This window comes from Phocoena sinus, chromosome 17 (genome assembly GCF_008692025.1).
Source record: "Phocoena sinus isolate mPhoSin1 chromosome 17, mPhoSin1.pri, whole genome shotgun sequence".
Classification (NCBI taxonomy): domain Eukaryota; kingdom Metazoa; phylum Chordata; class Mammalia; order Artiodactyla; family Phocoenidae; genus Phocoena; species Phocoena sinus.
Window position 1 is genome coordinate 12,960,039 of NC_045779.1, and position 24,694 is coordinate 12,984,732.

At 39.0% G+C, this 24,694-nt stretch overlaps 1 protein-coding gene across 1 annotated transcript in view; it reads right to left on the reverse strand.

Moving 5' to 3' along the window:
- Positions 1-3,150: 3,150 nt before the first annotated feature.
- Positions 3,151-24,694, reverse strand: part of CPA6 (carboxypeptidase A6) — a 265,180-nt gene continuing 243,636 nt past the window's right edge. The window contains exons 9-11 of the mRNA XM_032610184.1: positions 10,815-11,017; positions 6,898-6,982; positions 3,151-3,693 (exon numbers count right to left, since the gene is read on the reverse strand). Of these exons, the coding sequence (XP_032466075.1) occupies positions 3,506-3,693; positions 6,898-6,982; positions 10,815-11,017 (476 nt within the window). The 3' untranslated portion in view covers positions 3,151-3,505. The remainder of the gene's footprint in view (positions 3,694-6,897; positions 6,983-10,814; positions 11,018-24,694) is intronic.

Below are 24,694 nucleotides of genomic sequence, written 5' to 3' on the forward strand. Positions count from 1 at the left end.
TTTGGGATTATCTGTAAATTCTTTTTTTCTCCCTGAATATTCAAGAGCTGACTCTGTTTGGTTGCTACAGGAGTGATAATGTTTGGAAAGGCATCAATAGACGGGAGCAAAGGATGTGGACACAGACAGCTAACAGAGCAGGGGCCACACAGCACACTCCAGTCAAGGGGAAAGTTTCCTCAGGGATCCATGAAGGCCGCCAGATGACTCTAGTTGATTGTGTGCATCTTTGCCAGGTCCTTTGAGAAGCAGCCTCTTCCCATTCTTGGTGGTCTTCATAAGCCTCTGGCCCTCCTGGTTGTTTCTGGACACTTTGGCCTTCGCCTGTTCTGTGGGTAGGAATAAGTAGTATAAAACAACCCCCAAACCCAGATCATTTTTGAGCATTTACTGCCAGATGGGATGAATTGAAGTTTAAATTCCCAGGTGTAGTATCCCTTAGCAGGACTAAGCCTCAAACCTCCATGAGATCCATTCCTGCAAATATATAACTGAGACTACAAGATAAATTAGATTTGTAAAACACGGACAAAACTAATATTTCCTGGTTGTCTAGTATAGGTTCTATGCTATGCATTCCACAGATAATCTTATTTAATCTTTTAAATTTAATTTAGATTTTTTAATTGAAACAATGTACATTTTATAAACATCAAAAAGATTGGGTGGTGAATAGTTGGGAGTTTTTTAAAAGGAATATACTCCATGATATTTTTCATAATTAAAAACCAGTCAAATAATATGACTAGGCTTATATTAAAAGCAGCAGTCCCCTGCTGCATCCTTCCTCACTCCCGGGTCCCTCTCATTAGCCAGTAATTCTTAATCATTAAAATTAGGTCTTCTAGTACTTACTTTCTTATTTTGAAATAACATACAGATACTGTTTTTTTTTTTTTTTGCTTTTAGATGTTTATTGACTTAATATGGCAGATGAGGATATAACTCTACACCCCCCTCCTCTCACATACATTTACTTCTTTCTATCCTTCTCATATGTACATCACAGTTTTTGGTTAAATCAGTATTTAGGGCTGACATTTTAACTATATACATATTATTTATAGGCAAGTCACATAGTAGGCTATATTTCTTCTCTTGTATAACTCATTGTTTTCAACAGACTTAACAATTGCCTTTTTAAATTTTTATTCTTTTTGGTTTGTTTGGTTTCCATGCTTTTATTACTAACTCATCCTTAAATTTTTGATATAAGTAAATTGCCTTGAGTGTGTTTAAGTGTTCTGTTTCATATTTATTTCGGAGAACTTCATCTAAAGTCTTTAGTTTTCTTCCTCCTATTTCAAGTTAGTTGTTCTCTAAACCTGGCATATGCTGTTAGTGGGACTTTTTCCTTCACCATTATCTTGAGTTTTTTTTTAATGGAGAGGTAAATTATAATTTTATTTATTTTTAAACTGAGGTATCGTTAATTTAGTGTTGTGTTTCAAGTGTAGAGCAAAGTGATTTAGTTATATATCTATTCTTTTTCAGATTATGTATCTTGAGATTTCTTTTCATTCCTTTCTCCTATGTTGAATTTCCTGTTTCCTGGGGTTCTACAGCTTTCTCTTAGTGTACACCCTCATTTTGGTAGAGCATATCCTTAAGGAGTTTCCAGAGAAAGGTAAATATCTAGGACCTCAGTTTTATGAAAATGTCTATATTCTATACTAACATTTCATTGATTGTTTTGCTGGGTATTGATTTTTAGGACAGAATTTTTCCTCAAACCTCTAAAGGCATTTCTCCATCAGCTTCAAGCTTCAGTGGTGCTGTTGAGAATTTTCACGCTACTCTGGTCCTCATTTCCTTGTGACCGTTTCTTTTTCTTTCTGGAACTTTTTAGGCTCTTCTCTTTATCCTGGTGTTCATGAAGTGTTTTGGTCAGATAAATCCTCTGAGAGGATTTGCTTCTACGAAATACTTAGAGGGTATAACCAATCTGGGATTAATCAGAATTAAATTCTTGGCTAGAGGTTTATCAGACCATCTAGGTAATCTGAATTTGTGCCACAAACCTGGGTGACGGGTGACTTGTGGTTCCAAATTCTCAGTGGCAATTTCTCCCCTCTCTACTCTTGCCCAAATCTGAAATGGTCAGTTTTCCTTGTGGTCCATTGGAGGTAGTATGGGGGTTTATTTGCAATTTGCCCTGACACTGAAGGATTAGCACTTTGGAATCCCAGAATTCTGGGAGGAGGAGAACCTGCTGTTAGACTTCCCACCTTGGACTACATAGTGTTGGGCTTTGTTCCCATGACTATTCTCCAAAATGCTGTGAAAATCAGTCTGCACTTAGCTGATTTGACAGATGCTCTTGGGATAACAGAGTATCTCTTACCTTTCTAGGACCCTGCCTTCACTCAGTGCCTGGCCTGGGATTTCCTTACTTCGTTGTCCGATGTTTTAAAGATGACTTTAAAAAGTTATGTTTTGTCCTGAAATTTTAGTTATTTCTAGCAGTCCGGTTACTCATCCTGTCATATTCCTGGAAATGGGAGTCTATATCACCTTCTTAAACCTCAGTTTCTTCATCTGAAAAATGGGGATGATAATAGTATCCACCTCATAGTACACCTCATAGTATTTCAGGAATTGGTGAGATTGTTAATAAGTATAAAGCTCTTAACACTGTGTGGCTCGTCCTCTTTTTTTTCTTTTTAAGTGGCGTTCTCAAAGTATAAATAGAAGTGCTTTTCCATGCTACATTTTTATAGGTGTTTGGTGCACTAATGCCAGGGGATGATGTGAATAATCTGAGGTCTTATTAAGTTGTATATTTATTATATTAAGAAATATAGTTCTTTCCATTCCAAAAATCTTCATTTTACGTGGAAACCAAGCGAGTAAACACCATTAGTAGCCTAGATCTTTTTATAAAATTAAAAAATATTTTTATTTTATTTATTTTTGGCTGTGTTGGGTCTTTGTTGCTGCTAGGTGCAGCAGCGGGGGCTACTCTTTGTTGCGGTGTGCGGGCTTCTCTTTGCGGTGGCTTCCCGGGCTCTAGAGCGCAGGCTCAGTAGTTGTGGCGCACGGGCTCAGTTGCTCTGCGGCATGTAGGATCTTCCCGGACCAGGGCTCGAACCCGTGTTCCCTGCATTGGCAGGCGGATTCTTAACCACTGCACCACCAAGGATGCCCCAGTAGCCTAGATCTTAATTGAGAACATGAGATTTATTGAAGTGGAATCCTCAATTTGTACATTTCTTGAGGCCAAAGAACTAGAAAATCTCCCCTCCCTGCTTAATCAAATAAGACTCTAAAGGGGCAGAAAATGGATGCCTTCTCTTACAACAAACTAGGTTATACTCTAATTTTTTTTCCACCATTTTTTTATTGCCACAGAGAGTTGAATTGCATGAGAAGGTCCTTTTAAAGTCCCCAGATAAGCTCCCTCTCAGTAATCTCCCTTCTCTTTTAAAACAATTTGCACCCACTGCCAAGCAGCTCTTGTGCAGAACCAGCTCTCTCTGGAGGTTGACTTGCCTCTTGGGGCATCTCAGGGACACTTCCTTAGTAGGTGCATTGTGATATTCTTCACAGCCAGCATGGTTTCTGTACAGGTGGGTTTGATGAGCATCTCTGGGAGTAAAAAGCCAAAATGCCCAGTGTCACGTAGTTCAAAAGCAAATGTGTAGGGTATTCCATTTTTGTAGGCCCAATCCATTGAGCTACCAGAGCTCACATCTAAAAGTTAAAAAAAAAAAAAAAAAGTCAGCTTCACTAAAGAGTCTGAATAATTTTCAAAATGTATATATAGTACTTGCTTACTAAGCCATACTAAATCCTTCCAATGAAATACCGTTTCAACAAGAGCAGTTTAAGCTGAGTTCCTGAGCATCAAGCTCATGGAACTTACAAATCATACCTGCTATCATCATAAATCATCCCAGCCACCTTCAGTCTGGTTCTTGCCTCTGCCAGTTATGGAAACTTTGTTCTTTGAGGAGCTAGTCTAAGTAGTAATGCTTTTCTAGTATGATGACCTCAGTTTCTTAGCTGCAACTCCAATATCATTTCTCTCCACCTTCACTTTATTCACCAATAAACATAATCACACTGTGGACTTTTTTTCTTCTCACTCAGTTCTTCTCCTTTTCTAAGGTCTAGAATATTGAAATTCTGATCCCAGAAAACCTCTTTTCTTCTTCTTGCCCTATTTTTTCACTCCTGATGAACTTGTTCTTTGCCTTTACTTACTACAGTTTCCAGACTTCCCCTGGGCTTCTTATAATTTCATTGAACTCTCTAGCTGGGCGTGGTTAATTACTCCACTGAATTTCTCACCAGACCCTTTGTCTAGTCCTTTTCAGCTTTTGTTTTGCTAATTCTCAATCCCTAGTCCAGTTTCTCTGTCTTCTTCCTCACAAAGTAGGTGGAGAAAGTGTTTGTTGGAAATTCGTGCTAATCTCTGTGGTGCTTCTCCATTACCAGTGGTGCTCTGGGCTCCTTTTTCTAGACCTTCGCTTACGTGAACCTTTCTTATTCTCTTCTGGTCCTGCCCCTCACTTTACCACTGTCTCCAATACTCATCGTGGGTAGTTAGCCCATCACCTCCTTTGCTTACATCGCAATCCTGACTTTTCTCCTTCTAGCTCAGGAAGAAATGCTGCTCGTCTTTTACACTTGGTGTGGTTTGATCTCATTTTTTGTTGTCTTCTCTAGGACCCTGTTTCCTTAGTAAACCTCTCCGCAACCCCACCTTGCATCTTGCATTTTGGACACCAAAATCTCCAAGCACCGCTTTCCTGTAGCACTTCCTTCTCATGATCCTATTATATACCATCTTCTTTTTCTTCTTCCTTTTGGTTTAGAACTCAAAAGAGAACCTATGTATGTTGCTTCTGTATCCTCAACCACTTTCAGTCTGGTTCTTGCCTCTACCAGGCTGTGAAACCTTTGTTCTTGAAGGTCACCAATGACAGCAGGCCTAATCTCCCTTTTTTGTTCTTCTTTCCCCTCAGACCTCATGGTCAACGTCTCAGCAGCATTTAACTTAGCTGACAATCCATTCTGGTACCTCTCGCCTTCTGGCTCCTATGACCTTACATGCTCCAGCTTTTCAGCACAGAGGAAAGTGCAGGTGCTTTAGGGCTTAGGCTATATCTGATCCCAGCACCTGCCGTGACTCTGTGCCTCAGTCTCCCCTTTGAAAAAGGGATCGTAATACTTACTGCATAGGGTTGTTGCAAAAATTGAATAATGTGCTCAGAATATATTAGATGTTATCGTTGGGCATCTTTTCACCCCAAAGTGCCTAGTATGCAGTTTTTAGCCTAACATGCTTTCAATAATTAATTAATAAATGAATTTTCATAGAAGACTCTTTCTATACTTTTCTCCCTGAAATGTATATTATCCAGCCTGACATAACACCATTTTATTATTTAAAAAATTTCCAACTCAAATGATACCACTTTTTAATGCTATTCTTGCCAGTTAGAGAATTATGTGACGATGGCAATTAAATGACTCTGCTGTTTCCCAGGCCCCCCTTGCTTCAGTTGGAGACAGAAGGTAGGCTGTGGTTTCATTGTCCCTCTGAGTTAGATTCACTGGAACTGCAAATAGTAGTCATAGTAGCCAAAGTCAAAGACAATATTTGCCAACACTTACATCATAGTGATATGACAGCCTCATTTCTATGGTAACAGGTTGTTCTTGGTAAATATAATACTATGACTGTGCCTTGATACCAAGCTGAAAAGGTGAACTGAGAGTAAGATTTTAAAAACTTAATGTTTTTAATATATATTCTGTTGGCATTAACTGGTAATGTGATTTTTTAAAAATACTACATTTCCCCTTTCAAGGTGGCTCTATTAAAAAACATTTGTAAAAAGGTCAGCATTAGACCAATGATCATGAACTTAAGAGAAAGCCTCTGATAATTAAGACATTACCATTACTAGGATAAACTTATATGATAAACAGTGTTAATTAACAAACCAAGCATTTCTGCTGAAGGCTGAAGAAAGTGAGTGGTTAGGAATATAATGATGGGTAAATTAAATCAAGGAGAAATTTGCTACCTCACTAAAAAGTATAATCAGATGTCACTATGTATGCATATATATGTAACGTGTGTATATACCTTCATATGCATGCGTAGAGATTCACAGAGTACTAACCACCATACGATCACGGCAAGCTCCTGGAACGCCGCTAGACATTCGGAAATATATGATTTCTCACTAGATTTTTCAAGTCGTATAGTCAATTAATTTTAGAGTTTGAAAGGCCATGAGAAATGATCTAGTCCAATTCCTCATTTAACAGTTATGGAAACTGAAGCCCAGGACTAATATCTTTGTCAGGATTACATCTAACTAGTGGCAGAATTAAGGCTAGAATCCATTTCTCCTGGTTCTTTGTCCAAGTTCTTTCCATATACCTGGTTGCCCTTTATTTCATATGAAATAAGAAATATTTTAACTACCTTTCAAGGGGAAATTCAGTTGAAGGTGTTATGTAAGAAACAGAATTTCATAACAAGAATGGTAGAAGGAAGGGATAAAAGGGAAGCTCCTTCAAGGGCTCAAACATTACATTATCTTCTCAAGGCCCATTTCTACCTTTGCAGTAGTAACAACAGCTTAAGGAGCCCGTTTTGGTACTTTGCACGGTCATAAGATCTCAATTCAACCTTGTAGTCTTTACTACATGCTTAGAATATTCTCTGCTTAGGGTTTTTTCAATCGGTACAGTGATTTCTGTCAAGCAGGGTAAAACTAATCAGACATAAACTCCCTCCATCTTCCTTGGCTAATTTGGTAGTCAAATTTTTCACTTTAGGGGGGAACACATTTTCTGGGTTTTTTTTGAGGGAGGTCATTACACAGGATATTGGTTCGAGAGATTATTCCAACACAGCATCCATAGGAAACTTACACAATGTGCTGGAAGCAGGCCCGTATCGATACTGTATGCCGTACACCGACTGAAGTGCCTTCACAGCTTTATAAGCTGCAGATTCCTGTGAGGTTAAATGGAGAAATGTTATCACTTACATCATTGCATTGAAACCTTTAGAAACACTGACACGTTGAGCATTATCGGTCATCAATTTGGAGAACGCTAGGCACATTGGTGAATAGCTATATTTAATAATAATATTGCTACCCTTTGTCACATGCTGCATTTTGCAATATGTTTTAGAACACATTATTTCCCTTGATTAATTCTCACAATGAGCCAGTGATCAGTAATATTTCCATATACAGATGAGAAAAGGAAGGCCCAGCGAGGTTCAGTGGTCAGGCTGGGGTTACACAGCAAGGAGTGGCTATGTTGGGATAAATACATCTTCTGAGGCTGATTTAGTGTTCTGTTCTCTTCACTTTAGTTCAGAGACACCCATTTCTATAAATTACAAAATGCTTGACAGGGCAGGGCCCAAGTCAGTTTTGCTCATAGCTACAAATATAGTATTTAGCAACGTGCCTGTATATAACAGACACTTAAGCACTGTTTCTTGCATGAATGTTGAATAAGTATAGATCTGCAACAGTATCGAGTTAATCTCATTGATCTTTAAGTGCATACATCTTTAAGTGGCGGCCCGGTTCAAGGTATTTAAAACCCATTTGGATCAGTTCAGAAACGCTTTAATTCAGTAAGAATGACTCCTCTTGCTCTGTGTGTTTATCCCTTGTGGGAATGGAAACACTTTGAGACTGCTTCGTGACTTCTAAGGTTACACAGGCTTGTGGCAGAGCTCAGCCAGGTGCGGCTAAGATGTAGAAATTCTGAGGTGGAGCTTCCTAGCAATGACAAAAAGCAGGAAAAATAAACACCTTCAAAATACTAAAAGGTGAATATTCTAAGATGAACCAGAATGATATGGACTACCCTTGAAAACATTTTCAAACGGTATAAAAGCACTAGTTTCAGCAAGGAGTTAGAGAAGTATTGTATGACCAGTGAGAGGAAAAGAAGTGTGTTGAAACCAGTATACAACTCTCCCATTTCCAGGTGCCTGTGAATAATTTAATCCATCAGTTGAAGCACTCCGGGCAACGTGGTACTGTGTGCTGGACCTGGCTTCAGCCTGCTGTCCTCACTCACCTCAGGGAAGCAGGAAGCCACATTTGCAGCAAATGCCACACTGAGTGGCTGTTCAGGAACCAGGCTCCAGAACCTGGCAGACATTAATTAATTAATCTCACTGATGACGACATTCTCCTTGCAGGAGCCGACAAGAAAGGAATGTAAACACCATAATGAGGTATCTTAATGGAGAATGTGCTAAGATTTTTAACATCTTCTCCAATGGCCTCAGTGATATTCCATGGCAAGGGCAGAAATTTCTACATTTAGAAGATGACTGCATCCTGCTGGTGAGGAGACCTTTGTTCCTCATTATTTCAGATGACTAAACCCAAGAAAAATAATCTACCGAGGAAAAAGAAAGATAACCACTCTGCCTATTTTCGCAAAATGTATGCATAGTTTTAGCCTTTTGGGCTCACTGGACTTCTGCCACCGACGTGCAGGTGCACGTTGATAAGAGGTTTAGACATGATCCTTCCTCAAAGAGTAGAAGCTTCATAAAATTTTCTAAGAATATTTTCCAGGATGGCACCTATTTAAAAGAGTTTAAGTGATTCTTCCTTTTGTCCATTCCTTCTTTTTTTCCATTCATCCAGAAGGACCCAGGTCTCCCTTATTGGACCTCAGCTAAGTAAGGAGTATATGTTTTATTTAAATATTTTTATATTTAAAGCAACTTAGTGACCGAAATATCTTAGCAGAAACACAGACTCCTACATATTGATGGAATGTTTTTGAACAAGTTGAACAGAACTTAATGGCTACTGGCTAACATTCAGAGACATCTATTATCTGAGAACTGTAATCTTAGTTTTAGCGATTTAGCTTATCTGCAACCCGCTAACAGGATTTCTCAGTGGGTCACCACTGACAGTTTGGACTAAATCATTCTTTGCTGTGGAAGGCTGTCCTGTACAATGTAGGATGTTTCACAGCATCCTTGGCCTCTACCCACTAGATGCCAATAACATCCCCCACCCCTGTTGTGGCCATCAAAAAATGTCTCCAACACTGTCAGTGTCCCTTGGGAGGGAAATTCATCATTGGTTGTGAACCACTGATCCACTCTTCATACCACATCCTCCAATCCAAGACACAAGGAAAATAACTCCTGATGGGAAGATAAATTCAAAATATGAAGAATATTCTCATGTGGTAGGTTTTTTTTTGTTTTGTTTTTGCGGTATGCGGGCCTCCCACCGCTGTGGCCTCTCCCGTTGTGGAGCACAGGCTCCGGACGCGCAGGCTCAGCAGCCATGGCTCACGGGCCCAGCCGCTCCGCGGCATGTGGGATCCTCCCGGACCGGGGCACGAACCCGCGTCCCCTGCATCGGCAGGTGGACTCTCAACCACTGCGCCACCAGGGGAGCCCTCATGTGGTAGTTTTAATATATTACATATTCTATATAATCTGTTGTGAGGATGCAAACAGATGCTGTGTCCAATTTAGAAAAGGCTGAACATTCGCGTATAGAAACATTTTGGTTCAAGGTGGTTAGGTTGCCAGGTCAATAACATCAAGAATGAGAAGCCTATTTGACCCACCGAGGAGCTGAAGAACAGCACTATCAAATATCACTCCCACCTTTACAGTATTTCTCAAGAGAGAGAATTTGCTCAGAATTCTTGCATGAAATGCTAAGAACAAAGTTCCTCTTTTGGACAGAATGCAAGCCTTCCCCCAGGCCACCTTCTGACCTCATGTTTCAAATTCTTCCCAGGTCCTGGCCATGGAGATCAGGAATTCCCGCAACCCCAAGCAACTGGTGCAGGATTTGGAGTCTGAGGTATAGGGAGAGAGAGGATGCTTCTTTTTTATAAAAGCTTTTAAATTCAAGCCTAAAATACATACAGAAGAGTATACAGATTTTAAGTTTATAGTTCAATGAATGATCACTAGCTGTATGCAGTCATCCAGAACCAGCATCCAGCCAAGGAATAGAAAATCAACAGCAGTCCCAAAGCCCGCCTGTGCGCCGTCCCAATCACTCCTCCCTCCCTCCCTCTTCGTTGCTTCTAACACTATGTATTAGTTTGGCCTGGTCTTGAACTTTATAGGCCTTCAGATGATGTAGGCTCTGAAGCGGACTCACTTTACTGAGGAATTAGTCCCTATAGTGGATAGCTTGTTGGGTTTCTGAGAGGTGAGGAAGGAACTCTGCTCTTTCACTTTCAGGTAATTTCATGCCTGAAAGGCTGTTCATTCTTAGCACTAATTTGTCAGATGCATGCCCAGAGACTTAGTAGCATTAAGCAAATAGCGTTTATAAATTAAAACTTGCTTTTAATTGAGTCAGACCATAATTTACGAACAGTTGTTTACTCAATAAAGTTAATTACAGCCCTGCATATGTGACCGGAGCTGTAATACTAATCACCTCCATCCTGACATTTTCCAAATAACCTGTGGTAAGAATGTAAATATGTTTGAAGTGATTGCATTGGAGAAGCAGCATGAACAGTGGTTAAAAGCAACAATGCTGGAGCCAGATTTGGGGTGAATCCTGGCTATGACACTTAGTAGCTCTGTGTTCTTAGTATAATGACTTAACATCTTTAAGTTTCAGTTTCCTCATCTGTAAAATGTGGATAATAATTGTTACTGAATAGATTATGAAAAATAAGTGAGATTATGTATATATGAAATGCTAATTAGAACAAACACAATGTGTTTGCTATGATCATTACCACATAGAACCATCTTAGCATTAGAAAAGGATGAAGCCTGACACACGTATCCAGCTTCAAGTACTTACCACACAGCTAAAATTGGGGATTGTTGCATATTTGTAAGAATAGGGATACAGCAACATCTGAGCATATGCGTGAAAAGAGAGGTAAGCCCTTATGTGCTTCTTGTGTTTTCGAAGGAAGTTAGCTACAGCTTTCACTTCCGGCTCAGATTCTGGGAAAGGTCCACAGTATGTATCATCACAAGGGTGCATGGAAGCTCCTTCATCTGCAAATTAGAAAAGAAAATGGGGTGAAGGGGTGGGCAGGCAAGAAGCAAGAAACACAAATTGGCATTGTTAAACTGATTTTTATTTCTGTAAACACACAGTATTATTAAGCAGTTCCTCTAACTCCTCATTTAAAGAAATCAATACTGAAAAATCCAAGACAGTTCAGGCCTCCATGCGTAATGGGAGGGCAGCCTGAATAGGAACTAGGTGCTGCTTGTTTAAGCCTGCATAAACCACTCTAAAGGGAGGGCTCTATCAGTTGGAGAACTAATTCTACATGATCCCCCCAGAGCAGGAAAGGCCTCCTGTTTATACACTCCATGACACTTGCACTTTCCCACCATAACATTCAACACATGTGTAATTAGTGTCAAAATTTACTCATTTAACATGCAACCAATATTTACACTAATCTGGGTGCCTGGGATACAGTGGAAGACAACATAGGAAGAAATCTTTGCTCTAACAGAGCCTACATTCAATCTGGATTCTTTGTTAGATTCTAATGCTCTGAGAAGTCAGGGGCTGTGTTTTTCCTGCTGGGCACCTGACAACGAGAACAAGTATGGCAAGTGTTCAACAAATATCTGTTGAATAATGAATGTCAGATCCAAAGAAAAGGCTAGACCTCTGTACAGATGTCTGGTAAGATACAAATACTGATATATCAAGAACAGGCAGGGAGGCAAGACTGAAATAATTCCACCGAACATGCCATACCAATTTCTATTATATTTTTAGATCAGCTATATACAAACTGGCTTTGTGAAACCCGAGGCCTCTCCGGTTATCTTAGGGGTCAGTTCAGTTAAGTCCTCAAAACTAAATTTTAATAATTGTCAAATTAAAAATGTATACAGGTCTATGAAGGGGAGGAAGGAAAATAAGATTCACTATAACAATCACAGTGTTAAGTTCCAAGAAATTTTGGAAATAATGACATTTTTCAGTTACTTGCCATTCTGAGTCCTTACAATCTCTCCCATACCCCTGGAACACTGTAACTCTTTCCACAAACAAATGGAAAATGTTTGGTGAGTCCGTGACATAGTCTAATACTTCTGAAAATGAAAAGACAACTAAGATCAGGCTAATTCTTGAGTATGTTAAATCTCATTTATGCCATAGGAGAGTGTAGATGGGGGAACTTGCAGCAATTGTGGTTTTCCTCCTTTGAGTCTAATTCTGGAGATGCCTCAAAAGCAAGTGGGATATGGATAGAACTCAGAACTTAATATAAAAACTGTAGCTGATACTCCTGAAGGAATAGGAAAAAGAGACATTTGAGGAATATTGATGTAAAGCACTGGAAAGGAGAGATCACAAATAGAGCAGCTAATTCCAGCGGGAGCAGAAGTAAGGAGCCAGAGAAACAAGAACTCACAATAATCCTAATATTCTCAAGGGCATATAGGAGGGCACTGGAAACATTAAACAGGGACGAGAAGTTATAAAAAAGAACCAATGAGATATAATGGAAATAAAAAACTTAACTCATGGGTTGAGTGAATACAGTGGATGAGTGAATTAATGAGATGGAGCGGGTTTTGAAATGTTTCCAGAAGGCATTAGACGAGACAAAGAATTGGAAAAAAGAGAAAAAAAAATTAAAGGGTATGAAAAATAGAATAATTGTCAACATCTGATTAATAAGGGTTCTAAAAGAGAAAAAAATTAAATATTTGAAGAACTGCTAACTGAAATTGTGCCACGATTAAAGAAAGATTGAATGGGTACCAACACGAGAGAGAAAAGGGAAAATAGCAACACTTTGACACAGTAAAGTGAAATTTAGGAAAGAACCAATTCCAGAGAGAAAGAAGCAGGCCATCTATAAAGGAATGAGAATTAGATTCACATCTGACGTTTTAAATAGCAACACCAGAGTAATATTTCCACAGTACTTTTGAAAAAAGGAAATGAGTCTAGACTTTTATACCTAGCTGAACTCTTACTGAAATATGAGAGTGAAAGATGTCGTAGTTATTATGGCATATTTTCATTGGTTATTTTTTCAATTTCTTTTCACTTAGAGGTTTTAAATTTCACATCATACAAAATGTAAAGGTTTTAAAAGGATTTTATTCTCATAAGTTTTGCCAAATTGTTTACTAAGTTTGTTACTGTTCACACTCCCCCAAGTAATGCAGAAGAGTACCATTTCTCCTCAATACCTGCCGACAGTACCCTGAAAGAGTAACACCTTTTGATTTTTGCCAGTTTGCTGGCAAAATTTAATCTGCCTTCCTACTGCAAGTATATTTGAGCGTTGATTCGTAGGTTCACTGGATGGGACTCCTCTCTGAATTGCTTAATCATGTCCTTAGCTCATGTTATTCTCTCTTGGGCTGTTTATCTTTTTTCTTACCCATGTATAAAAGAGCTTTGTATAGGTGTTTGTCATCTGCATTGCATTTTATTCTCACATTTATAATTTTTCTATTGAATTGTTTATTATAACTTTTATCATTTTAGACATTTTAAATTTTATGTAATTACTATGTCTTTTTCAATGCCTTTGGGTTTCCTCTCTTGGTGAAGAAAGTTTCCCCTATTCTAAAGGATTATAGGTTATTTATAGGTTTTCTTCTAAGAATGTTATCATTTTATTTTGTTCTTTTTCATCTAAGTCTTTAATCCTTCTGGATTTTTTTTTTTTGGATTTATTTTTGTACCTATGTAACCTAGTTATAACTTCAGTTTTTCTATGGTGATAGCCAATTCTATCAGCATCATTTATTAAATATTCTATCATTTTCCACTGAATTGAAACACCACCTTGGTCATATATTAGAGTCACTGCATTTGTAGATCTATTCCTGGATTCTCTGTTCTGCTGGTCTATTTGTCTATTTCCATACTGTCACCCTATCAATCTGTAGGAGCATTAAGGTATGCTCGATATCAGACAAGTTCCCCTTTACTAGTATTCTTCTTCCAGTTTTATTGGTTTTTAGGGTCTATTTACTTTTCCGTATAAAGTTTATGATCATTTTTATCAATTCCCCAAAACAGAAAACAAATGAAAAACCCTGTTGAGATTCTAATTGGAATTGCATTAAACTTAATACTGATTTGGGGAGGATATTATTATACTGAGTCATCCAATCCAAGGACATGTTACACCATTCCATTTGCTCAGATGGCGTTTTATGTTCTTCATTAATATTTTATCATTTTTTCTTTAGTATGCCTTCTTTATTGTTGGTATTATTATTTTTTTAAACATCTTTATTGGAGTATAATTGCTTTACAATGGTGTGTTAGTTTCTGCTGTATAACAAAGTGAATCAGCTATAAATATACATATATCCCCATATCTCCTCTCTCTTACATCTCCCTCACACCCTCCCTATCCCACCCCTCTAGGTGGTCACAAAGCACCGAGCTGATCTCCCTGTGCTATGTGGCTGCTCCCACTAGCTATCTATTTTACGTTTGGTAGTGTATATATGTCCATGCCACTCTCTCACTTCATCCCAGCTTACCTTTCCCACTCCCCTGTCCTCAAGTCCATTCTCTACGTCTGCAATCTTTATTCCTGTCCTGCCCGTAGGTTCTTCAGAACTTTTTTTTTTTTTTTTAGATTCCATATATGTGTGTTAACATACAGTATTTGTTTTTCTCTTTCTGAATTACTTCACTCTGTACGACAGATTCTAGGTCCATCCACCTCACTGCAAATAACTCAATTTCATTTCTTTTTATGGTTGAGTAATATTCCATTGTATATATAGATATGCCACATCTTCTTTATCCATTCATCTATCGATGGACACTTAGGTTGCTTCCATGTCCTGGCTATTGTAAATAGAGCTGCAATGAAACAGTGTGGTACATGACTCTTTTTGAATTACGGTTTTCTCAGGGTATATGCCCAGTAGTGGGATTGCTGGGTTCATATGGTAGTGCTATTTTTAGTTTTCTAAGGATGCTCCATACTGTTCCCCATAGTGGCTGTATCAATTTAACATTCCCACCAACAGTGCAAGAGGGTTCCCTTTTCCACACACCCTCTCCAGCATTTATTGTTCGTTAGATTTTTTTCATGATGGCAATTCTGAGCAGTGTGAGGTGATGCCTCATTGTAGTTTTGATTTGCATTTCTCTAATGATTAATGATGTTGAGTATCCTTTCATGTGTTTGTTGGCAATCTGTATATCTTCTTTGGAGAAATGTGTATTTAGGTCTTCTGCCCATTTTTAGATTGGGTTGTTTGTTTTTTTGATATTGAGCTGCATGAGCTGCTTGTATATTTTGGAGATTAATCTTTTGTTCAGTTGCTTCATTTGCAAATATTTTCTCCCATTCTGAGGGTTGCCTTTTCATCTTGTTTATGGTTTCCTTTGCTGTGAAAAACCTTTTAAGTTTCACTAGGTCCCATTTGTTTACTTTGTTTTTATTTCCATTTCTCTAGGAGTTGGGTCAAAAAGGATCTTGCTATGATTTATGTCACAGAGTGTTCAGCCTATGTTTTCCTCTAAGAGTTTTATAGTATCTGGCCTTACATTTAGGTCTTTAATCAATTTTGAGTTTATTTTTGTGTATGGTGTTTGGGAGTGTTCTAATTTCATTCTTTTACATGTAGCTGTCCAGTTTTCTCAGCACCACTTACTGAAGAGGCTGTCTTTTCTCCACTGTATATTCTTGCCTCCTTTATCAAAAATAAGGTGACCACATGTGTGTGGGTTTATCTCTGGGTTTTCTATCCTGTTCCTTGATCTATATTTCTGTTTTTGTGCCAGTACCAAACTGTTTTGATTATAGTAGCTTTGTAGTATAGTCTGAAATCTGGAAGCCTGATTCCTCCAGTTCCATTTTTCTTTCTCAAGATTGCTTTGGCTATTCAGGGTCTTTTGTGTTTCCATATAAATTGTGAAATTTTTTGTTCTAGTTCTGTGAAAGATGCCATTGGTAGTTTGATAGGGATTGCATTGAATCTGTAGATCGCTTTGGGTAGTATAGTCATTTTCACAATGTTGATTCTTCCAATCCAAGAACATGGTATATCTCTCTGTCTGTATCATCTTTAATTTCTTTCATCAATGTCTTATAGTTTTCTGCATACAGGTCTTTTGCCTCCTTAGGTAGGTTTATTCCTAGGTATTTTATTCTTTTTGTTGCAGTGGTAAATCAGAGTGTTTCCTTAATTCTCTTTCAGATTTTTCATCATTAGTGTATAGGAATGCAAGAGATTTCTGTGCACTAATTTTGTATACTGCAACTTTACCAAATTCATTTGATGAGCTCTAGTAGTTTTCTGGTGGCATTTTTAGGATTCTCTATGTATAGTATCATGTCCTCTGCAGTGACAGCTTTACTTCTTCTTTTCTGATTTGTATTTCTTTTTCTTCTCTGATTGCTATGGCTAAAACTTGCAAAACTATGTTGAACAATAGTGATGAGAGTGGACAACCTTGTCTTGTTCCTGATGTTAGTGGAAATGGTTTCAGTTTTTCACCATTGAGAACGATGTTGGCTGTGGGTTTCTCATATATGGCCTTTATTATGTTGAGGTAAGTTTCCTCTATGCCTACTTTCTGGAGGGTTTTTATCATAAATGGGTGTTGAATTTTGCCAAAAGCTTTTTCGGCGTCTATTGAAATGAACATACGGTTTTTCTCATTCAGTTTGTTAATATGGTTTATCACGTTGATTGATTTGCATATATTGAGGAATTCTTGCATTCCTGGGATAAACCCACTTGATCATGGTGTATGATCCTTTTTTTTTTTTTTTTTTTTTTGTGGTCTCTTCTGTTGTGGAGCACAGGCTCTGGATGCTCAGGCTCAGTGGCCATGGCTCACGGGCCCAGTCGCTCTGCAGCATGTGGGATCTTCCCGGACCAGGGCATGAACCCGTGTCCCCTGCATCAGCAGGTGGACTCTCAACCACTGTGCCACCAGGGAAGACCTGTATGATCCTTTTAATGTGCTGTTGGAGTCTGTTTGCTACTATTTTGTTGAGGATTTTTGCATCTATGTTCATCAGTGATATTGGCCTGTAGTTTTCCTTTTTGTGACATCTTTGTTTGGTTTTGGTATCAGGGTGATGGTTGGCCATCATAGAATGAATTTGGGAGTGTTCCTCCCTCTACTATATTTTGGAAGAGTTTGAGAAGGATAGGTGTTAGCTCTTCTCCAAATGTTTCATAGAATTCGCCTGTGTAGCCCTCTGGTCCTGGGCTTTTGTTTGTTGGAAGTCTCAGTTTCACTGCTTGTGATTGGTCTGTTTATATTTTCTATTTCTTCCTGGTTCAGTCTCAGAAGGTTGTGCTTTTCTAAGAATTTGTCCTTTTCTTCCAGGTTGTCCATTTTATTGCATAGGGTTGCTTGTAGTAATCTCTTATGATCTTTTGTATTTTCTACAGGGTCAGTTGCTTCTCCTTTTTCATTTCTAATTCTGTTGACTTGAGTCTTCTCCCTTTTTTTTCTTGATGAGTCTGGCTAATGGTTCATCAATTTTGTTTATCTTCTCAAATAACCAACTTTTAGTTTTATTGAACTTTGCTATTGTTTCCTTCATTTCTTTTTCATTTATTTCTGATCTGATCTTTATGATTTCTTTCCTTCTGCTAACTTTGGGGGGTTTTTGTTCTTCTTTCTCTAATTGCTTTAGGTGTAAGGTTAGGTTGTTTATTTGAAATGTTTATTGTTTCTTGAGGTAGGATTGTATTGCTATAAACTTCCCTCTTAGAACTGCTTTTGCTGCATCCCATAGGTTTTGGGTGGTCGTGTTTTCATTGTCATTTGTTTCTAGGCATTTTTTGATTTCCTCTTTGATTTTTTCAGTGATCTCTTGGTTATTTAGTAGTGTATTGTTTAGCCTCCATGTGTTTGTATTTTTTACAGATTTTTTTCCCTGTAGTTGGTATCTAGTCTGATAGCATTGTGGTCTAAAAAGATACTTGATATGATTTCAATTGTCTTAAATTTACCAAGGCTTGATTTGTGACCCAAGGTATGATCTATCCTGGAGAATGTTCCATGAGCACTTGAGAAGAAAGTGTATTCTGTTGTTTTTGGATGGAATGTCCTATAAATATCAACAAAGTGCATCTTGTTTAATGTATCATTTATAGCTTGTGTTTCCGTATTTATTTTCATTTTGGATGATCTGTCCATTGGTGAAAGTGGGGTGTTAAAGTCCCCTGCTATGATTTTGTTACTGACGATTTCCCCTTTTATGGCTGTTAGCATTTGCCTTGTATACTGAGGTGCTCCTATGTTGGGTGCATAAATATTTACAAGTATTATATCTTCATCTTGGATTGATCCCTTGATCATTATGTAGTGTCCTTTTTTGTCTCTTGTAATAGTCTTTATTTTAAAATCTATTTTTTCTGATATGAAAATTGCTATTCCAGCTTCCTTTTGATTTCCATTTGCATGGAATGTCTTTTTCCATCCCCTCACTTTCAGTCTGTATGTGTCCCTAGGTCTGAAGTGGGTCTCTTGTCGGCAGCATGTATACAGGTCTTGTTTTTGTATCCATTCAGCCAGTCTATGTCTTTTGGTTGGAGCATTTAATCCATTTCCATTTAAGGTAATTATTGATATGTATGTTCCTATTACCATTTTCTTAATTGTTTTGGGTTTGTTATTGTAGGTCTTTTCCTTTTCTTGTTTTTCCTGCCTAGAGAAGTTCCTTTAGCATTTGTTGTAAAGCTGGTTTGGTGGTAGTGAATTCTCTTAGCTTTTGCTGGCCTGTAATGGTTTTAATTTCTCTGTCGGGTCTGAATGAGATCCTTGCTGGATAGAGTAATCTTGGTTGTAGGTTTTTCCCTTTCATCACTTTAAATATGTCCTGCCAGTCCCTTCTGGCTTGCAGAGTTTCTGCTGAAAGATCAGCTGTTAACCTTATTGGGATTCCCTTGTGTGTTATTTGTTGTTTTTCCCTTGCTGCTTTTAATATATATTTTTTGTATTTAATTTTGGTAGTTTGATTAGTATTTTCTTGGTGTGTTTCTCCTTGGATTTATCCTGTATGGGACTCTCTGTGCTTCTTGGATGTGATTGACTATTTCCTTTCTCATGTTAGGGAAGTTTTCAACTATAATCTCCTCAAATATTTTGTCAGTCCCTTTCTTTTTCTCCTTTTTCTGGGACCCCTATAATTTGAATGTTGGTGTGTTTAATGTTGTCCCAGAGGTCTCTTAGTCTGTCTTCATTTCTTTTCATTCTTTTTTCTTTATTGTGTTCTGCAGCAGTGAATTCCACCATTCTGTCTTCCAGGTCACTTATCTGTTCTTCTGCCCCAGTTATTCTGCTATTGATTCCTTCTGGAGAATTTTAAATTTCATTTATTGTGTTGTTTATCATTGTTTGTTTGCTCTTTAGTTCTTCTAAGTCCTTGTTAAATGTTTCTTGTATTTTCTCCATTCTATTTCCAAGATTTTTGATCATCTTTACTATCATTACTCTGAATTCTTTTTCATGTAGACTATTTCCTCTTCATTTGTTTGGTCTGATGGGTTTTTACCTTGCTCTTTCATCTGCTATGTGTTTCTCTGTCTTCTCATTTTGCTGAACTTACTGTATTTGGGGTCTCCTTTTCACAGGCTGCACGTTTGTAGTTCCCATTGTTTTTGGTGTCTCTCCTCAGTGGGTAAGGTTGGTTCAGTGGGTTATGTAGGTTTCCTGGTGGAGGGTACTGGTGCCTGTGTTCTGGTGGATGCGGCTGGATCTTGTCTTTATGGTGGGCAGGACTGCATCTGGTCATGTGTTCTGGGGTATCTGTGACCTTATTATGATTTTAGGCAGCCTCTCTGATGATGGGTGGGGCTGTGTTCCTATCTTGCTAGTTGTTTGGCATAGGGTGTCCAGCACTGTAGCTTGCTGGTCGTTGAGTAGAACTGGGTCTTAGCATTGAGATGGAGGTCTCTGGGAGAGCTTTTGCTGTTTGATATTACATGGAGCTGGGAGGTATCTGGTGGACCAATGTCCTGAGTTCAGCTCTCCCACCTCAGAGGCACAGGAATGACACTGGCCAGAGCACCAAGACCCTGTCAGCCACATGGCTCAGAAGAAAAGGGAGAGAAAAAGAAAGAAAGAAAGAAAAAATAATAATAAAGTAAAATAAAGTTATTAAAAATAAAAAGCAATTATAAAGTAATAAAAAATTTACAGAGAGAACCCTAGGACAAATGGTAAAAGCAAAGCTATACAGACAAAATCACACAAAGAAGCATACACATACACACTCACAAAAAGAGAAAAAGGAAAAAAAAATATATATCTTTTGGGAAGTCTGAGGTCTTCTGCCAGCATTCAGTAGGTGTTCTGTAGGAGTTGTTCCATGTGTAGATGTATTTCTGATGTATTTGTGGGGAGGAAGGTGATCCGTGTCTTACTCTGCCATCTTGAAGATCCCCCCTGTTGTTGCTATTATTATTATGAATTGGTAACTATTTCTTTTTTTAAACAATTTTTATTTAAAAATATTTAAAAATTTTTATACAATTTTAAGGGTTACTTTCCATTTACAGTTATTACTAAATATTGCTCTATTCCCCATGTTGTACAGTACATCCCTGAACCTATCTTACACCCAATAGTTTGTACCTCCCACTCCCCCACCTCTTTATTGCCCCTCACCCCTTCTCCACTGGTAACTAGTCGTTTTTTCTCTATATCTGTGAGTCTGCTTCTGTTTTGTTATATTCACTAGTTTTCTGTACTTTTTAGATTCTACATGTAAGTGATAATCATACAGTATTTGTACTGCTCTGACTTATTTCACTTATCACAATGCCCTCTAAGTCCATCCATGTTGCTGAAAATGGCAAAATTTCATTATTTTTACGGCTGTGTAATATTCCGATGTATATTTATACCACATCTTCTTCATCTGTTCATCTGATAGACACTTAGGTTGCTTCCATATCTTGGCAGTTGTAAATAATGCTGCTATGAACACTGGGTGCAGGTCTCTTCAAATAAGTGTTTTTGTTTCTTTTTCAGATATATACCCAGGAGTGGAATTTTTGGGTCATATGGTAGTTCTGTCTTTAGTTTTTTGAGAAACCTCCGTAGGTTTTCCACAGTGGCTGGAATTGGTAACTATTTTTCAAACGGTCCTCTCAGGGTGTGATGGTAGAAGTCATTTCATGATACCATGAGAGTTCCTCCTATCCTCCCCCTTCCTGTCTTCCACCTCCAACTCCATCAGATCTAGCTGGGAATTAGTTGCCCAAACTATCTCTTTATAAACTTCATTTTGGAAGCTTATGTGCTGTCAGAATGAAAATGTGACCCATTGGGAAAATTTTATATAAAATATGATATGTATGTTATTTACATATATAAATAGTTTTCTGATAACTTTATTCTTAAAGATAATATCATATTTGGGATAATGAGTGACAGCTTAGTTGACATTTCCTTAGAAAATCAGACCCTCTTCTAACTAACATTCTAAGTTGCTAAAGATAAATTACTTGTTTTGTTCAAACTGTCAAGAAAGAAGGCATATAATCCTTTAGTGTTCTCATTTTCCATTCTTTCTGTGGATTGTAACTATTTCTAAGCTACTCCTGATTTTGTAGAGGCTGGAGACTTACTTGTTTTTCAACTAACAGTGGGTAAGGATTGCTGTCTTTTATCCTTTATGAGGGAAGAAAAACAAAACTTAATGGTTTTCTTTTTCAAGACTGAGTAGCAGGAGGGATAAATATTTGGTACTGAAAGCAGAGCCAGTGCTATTGTTCCTTTCTGGAGTGGGGAGCAATTGGGGCTGTAGATGGAGATGCGGGTGGTGAGTTCCTTGTATCCCTGACTACATAGCCACAGTGAGACACTACTCTTGACCTGAGGCACTTGCCTTGCCCACATCATCCTCACTAGATCTTCTCTGGGTAGAGCTGAGGTTTTTATAACATCCCTTACTCACATAGGTGGTACAGATCTAATATAGGATGGGAAGAGCAGCAGGGTTTAGAATACAGAATCATTCTACAGATGACTATGTCTGGCTGTAAATCCGGTAGCACTTATGTTGTACTATAGTTATTTATTTATATAGACTCACCCCTCCTTTAGAGGGTGAACTCCTCTAGGACAGAGGTCATGCCTTATTATTCCCAGTACTTAGAAAAATGTACACCCTTGCTATGCTTTAAATGTTGTTGAATGAGTAAGTGGAGCTGACCCTGCTCAGGGGAGATGCTTGCACATTGGACTATTTCATTGAATTTAGGTCTTTGAGTAGACAACTAAACTCCAGTTCATGTCCATGGAAGGCTGAGGACTTACAAGGGCAACAATAACAACAGAATATCTTCAGAAAGCCTGTTGGTCCGTGAGAACATTCTATTACCTAAGCATTTCTTGAATAATTTCAAATCTGAAACTCTGAGCTTTCCCTAAGTTATACTTTAATAAATGTTTAACAGTTTCAGAAAGGAAATGGTGTACTTAAAACATTTTTATATATGGTGATGAGCCCCAAATTGTTTATGCTCATGAGTACAAATCCTCCCTCGTCCCTAACGGAATACAGAGTGATAGCTTTATGAGTAAGCTTTTAACAAGTCATAGCAGAGAAGGGCCATTAAATTTCCTCTTAGGCTGTATAAAAACTGTAACTGTGTGCTGGTGAGGTTTCTTTCAAAGAAGGGAGAGATATTTGCAACTGGAGAGGACTGTTTATAACAGGAAGGTTTTGAGGAACGTGCGGGGAGAGCAGAGGTGTGTGGAGAATGCACGGAGCCAGAAAAGGTGTAGACTGGCCAGCAAAGAAGGAAAAAGTGCCATGGTTTCCGAGGTTTCAGGAGGACCAGGTGTCCGATCTACACCTGGTCGAGCTTGAAATAGTCTCCTCCCTTGGCTTCTGACACACTGACCCCTTATGTTTTAGTTCCAACAACTTTTTTCTTTCCTTATTAGTCCTCTTTATGGGTTTCTCTACCTCTGTCCGTCCCTTAACAAAAGAAGCACCCAGTTGTTCTGCCCTTAGTCCATTTTCTTCAGTGATCTCTCTCTTCAATGAATATGGCTTCTTCAGCTACTACTTAGGTATTAATACTTTCATTCATTCAGCAAGTATTTACCATGCCTACAAACTGGGATAGGTCAATGAATGAAACAAAGTTCTCTGCCTTATAGAGCTTACATTCTAATGGTGTTGGTGGGGAGATAATAAACAACACAGTGAATAGGTAATTGCTCTGTGCAGTAGAAAAGTGCTGTGGAAAAGAGAAAAAGGCAGAGGATATAGTAAATATCAGGGAGGTGAGTTGCATTTATAGAGATAGTGGTGAGGGTTATTCTCAGACTGACTTTTTTTTTTTTTTTTTTGCGGTACGCGGGCCTCTCACTGTTGTGGCCTCTCCCGTTGCGGAGCACAGGCTCTGGACGTGCAGGCCCAGTGGCCATGGCTCACAGGCCCAGCTGCTCCGCGGCATGTGGGATCTTCCCGGACCGGGACACGAACCCGTGTCCCTTGCATCGGCAGGCGGACTCTCAACCACTGCACCACCAGGGAAGCCCCAGAGACTGACTTCTGAGCAGACTTGAAGGACACAGGGAGTCAGCCGAAGCATCTGGGGAAGAGTGTTTTGGGCAGAGGGAGCAGCCAGTGCAGAGGCTGCACAGCTGGCCCTGGGGTGTTCCTGGCCAGTGTGGATGGAACCAAGTGTTGAGGGGGAGGGTAGAAACTGATGAGGTCAGACAGTCAATGGGGGCCCAGATCATGTGAAGTTTTATAGGCTATTTTATGTCCTGTATGGGTGAGTTAAGTGGGGAGCCACTGCAGCATTTGGAGCTGAGGGTTGACATCATCTGACATATTTCAGAGGTTCTTTCTGGCTGAGGAGATGGACGGACGGTGTGTTATGGGGAGGATGTGTGCAAGGGTAGATAACCGTGAGACTAGTTATTGGGGTGAGAGATGACAGTAGCTGGACCAGGGAGGTAGTAATAGAGGTGGTCAGGATGGCTGGAATCTGGAGCTATTCTAAAGGTAAAAACAAAAAGATTTCCTAATGGATTAGGAAAGGTATACAAGAAAGAGAGGAGTTAGAGATGTTCCCGTGGTTTTAGGCCGGGGTGATGGAAGGTTGGAGCTGCCATCAGCAGAATTGAGAAGTGGCTGTAGGAAGAACAGGTCTGGCAGAGTAAAGATTCAGGTGTTCAGTTTTGGATATTTTGAGTTTGAGGTGTCTGTTAGATACACCAGTGGAGATGGTCAAGTAGATGTTATATACAGGAGTTTGGAAGAATGTTTTGGGCTAAAAATAGACATTTAGGAGTCAGAAGCTTATGGTAGAGGATGAGCTCTCTTAAGGAATGAATGTAGATAGAGAAGAGAAAAGGTCCAAGACTGACCCCTGGGCATTCAGTGATCAAAGTTCAGGGGGAAGAAGAGACCCCGCTCCACACCCCTGGAAAAAAAAATAGACTGAAAAAAATGACCAAGAAACCAATGAGTTGGAAGAGAGTTTTCTATTCTGGAGGCCAAGTGAAACTACTTGTATTGAAAAATAAATCTTGGGCTTCCCTGGTGGCACAGTGGTTAGGAATCCGCCTGCCAATGCAGGGGACACGGGTTCCAGCCCTGGTCTGGGAAGATCCCACATGCTGCAGAGCAAACTTAGCCAGTGCGCCACAACTACTGAGCCTGCGCTCTAGAGCCCGCGAGCCACAACTACTGGAGCCCGCATGCCACAACTACC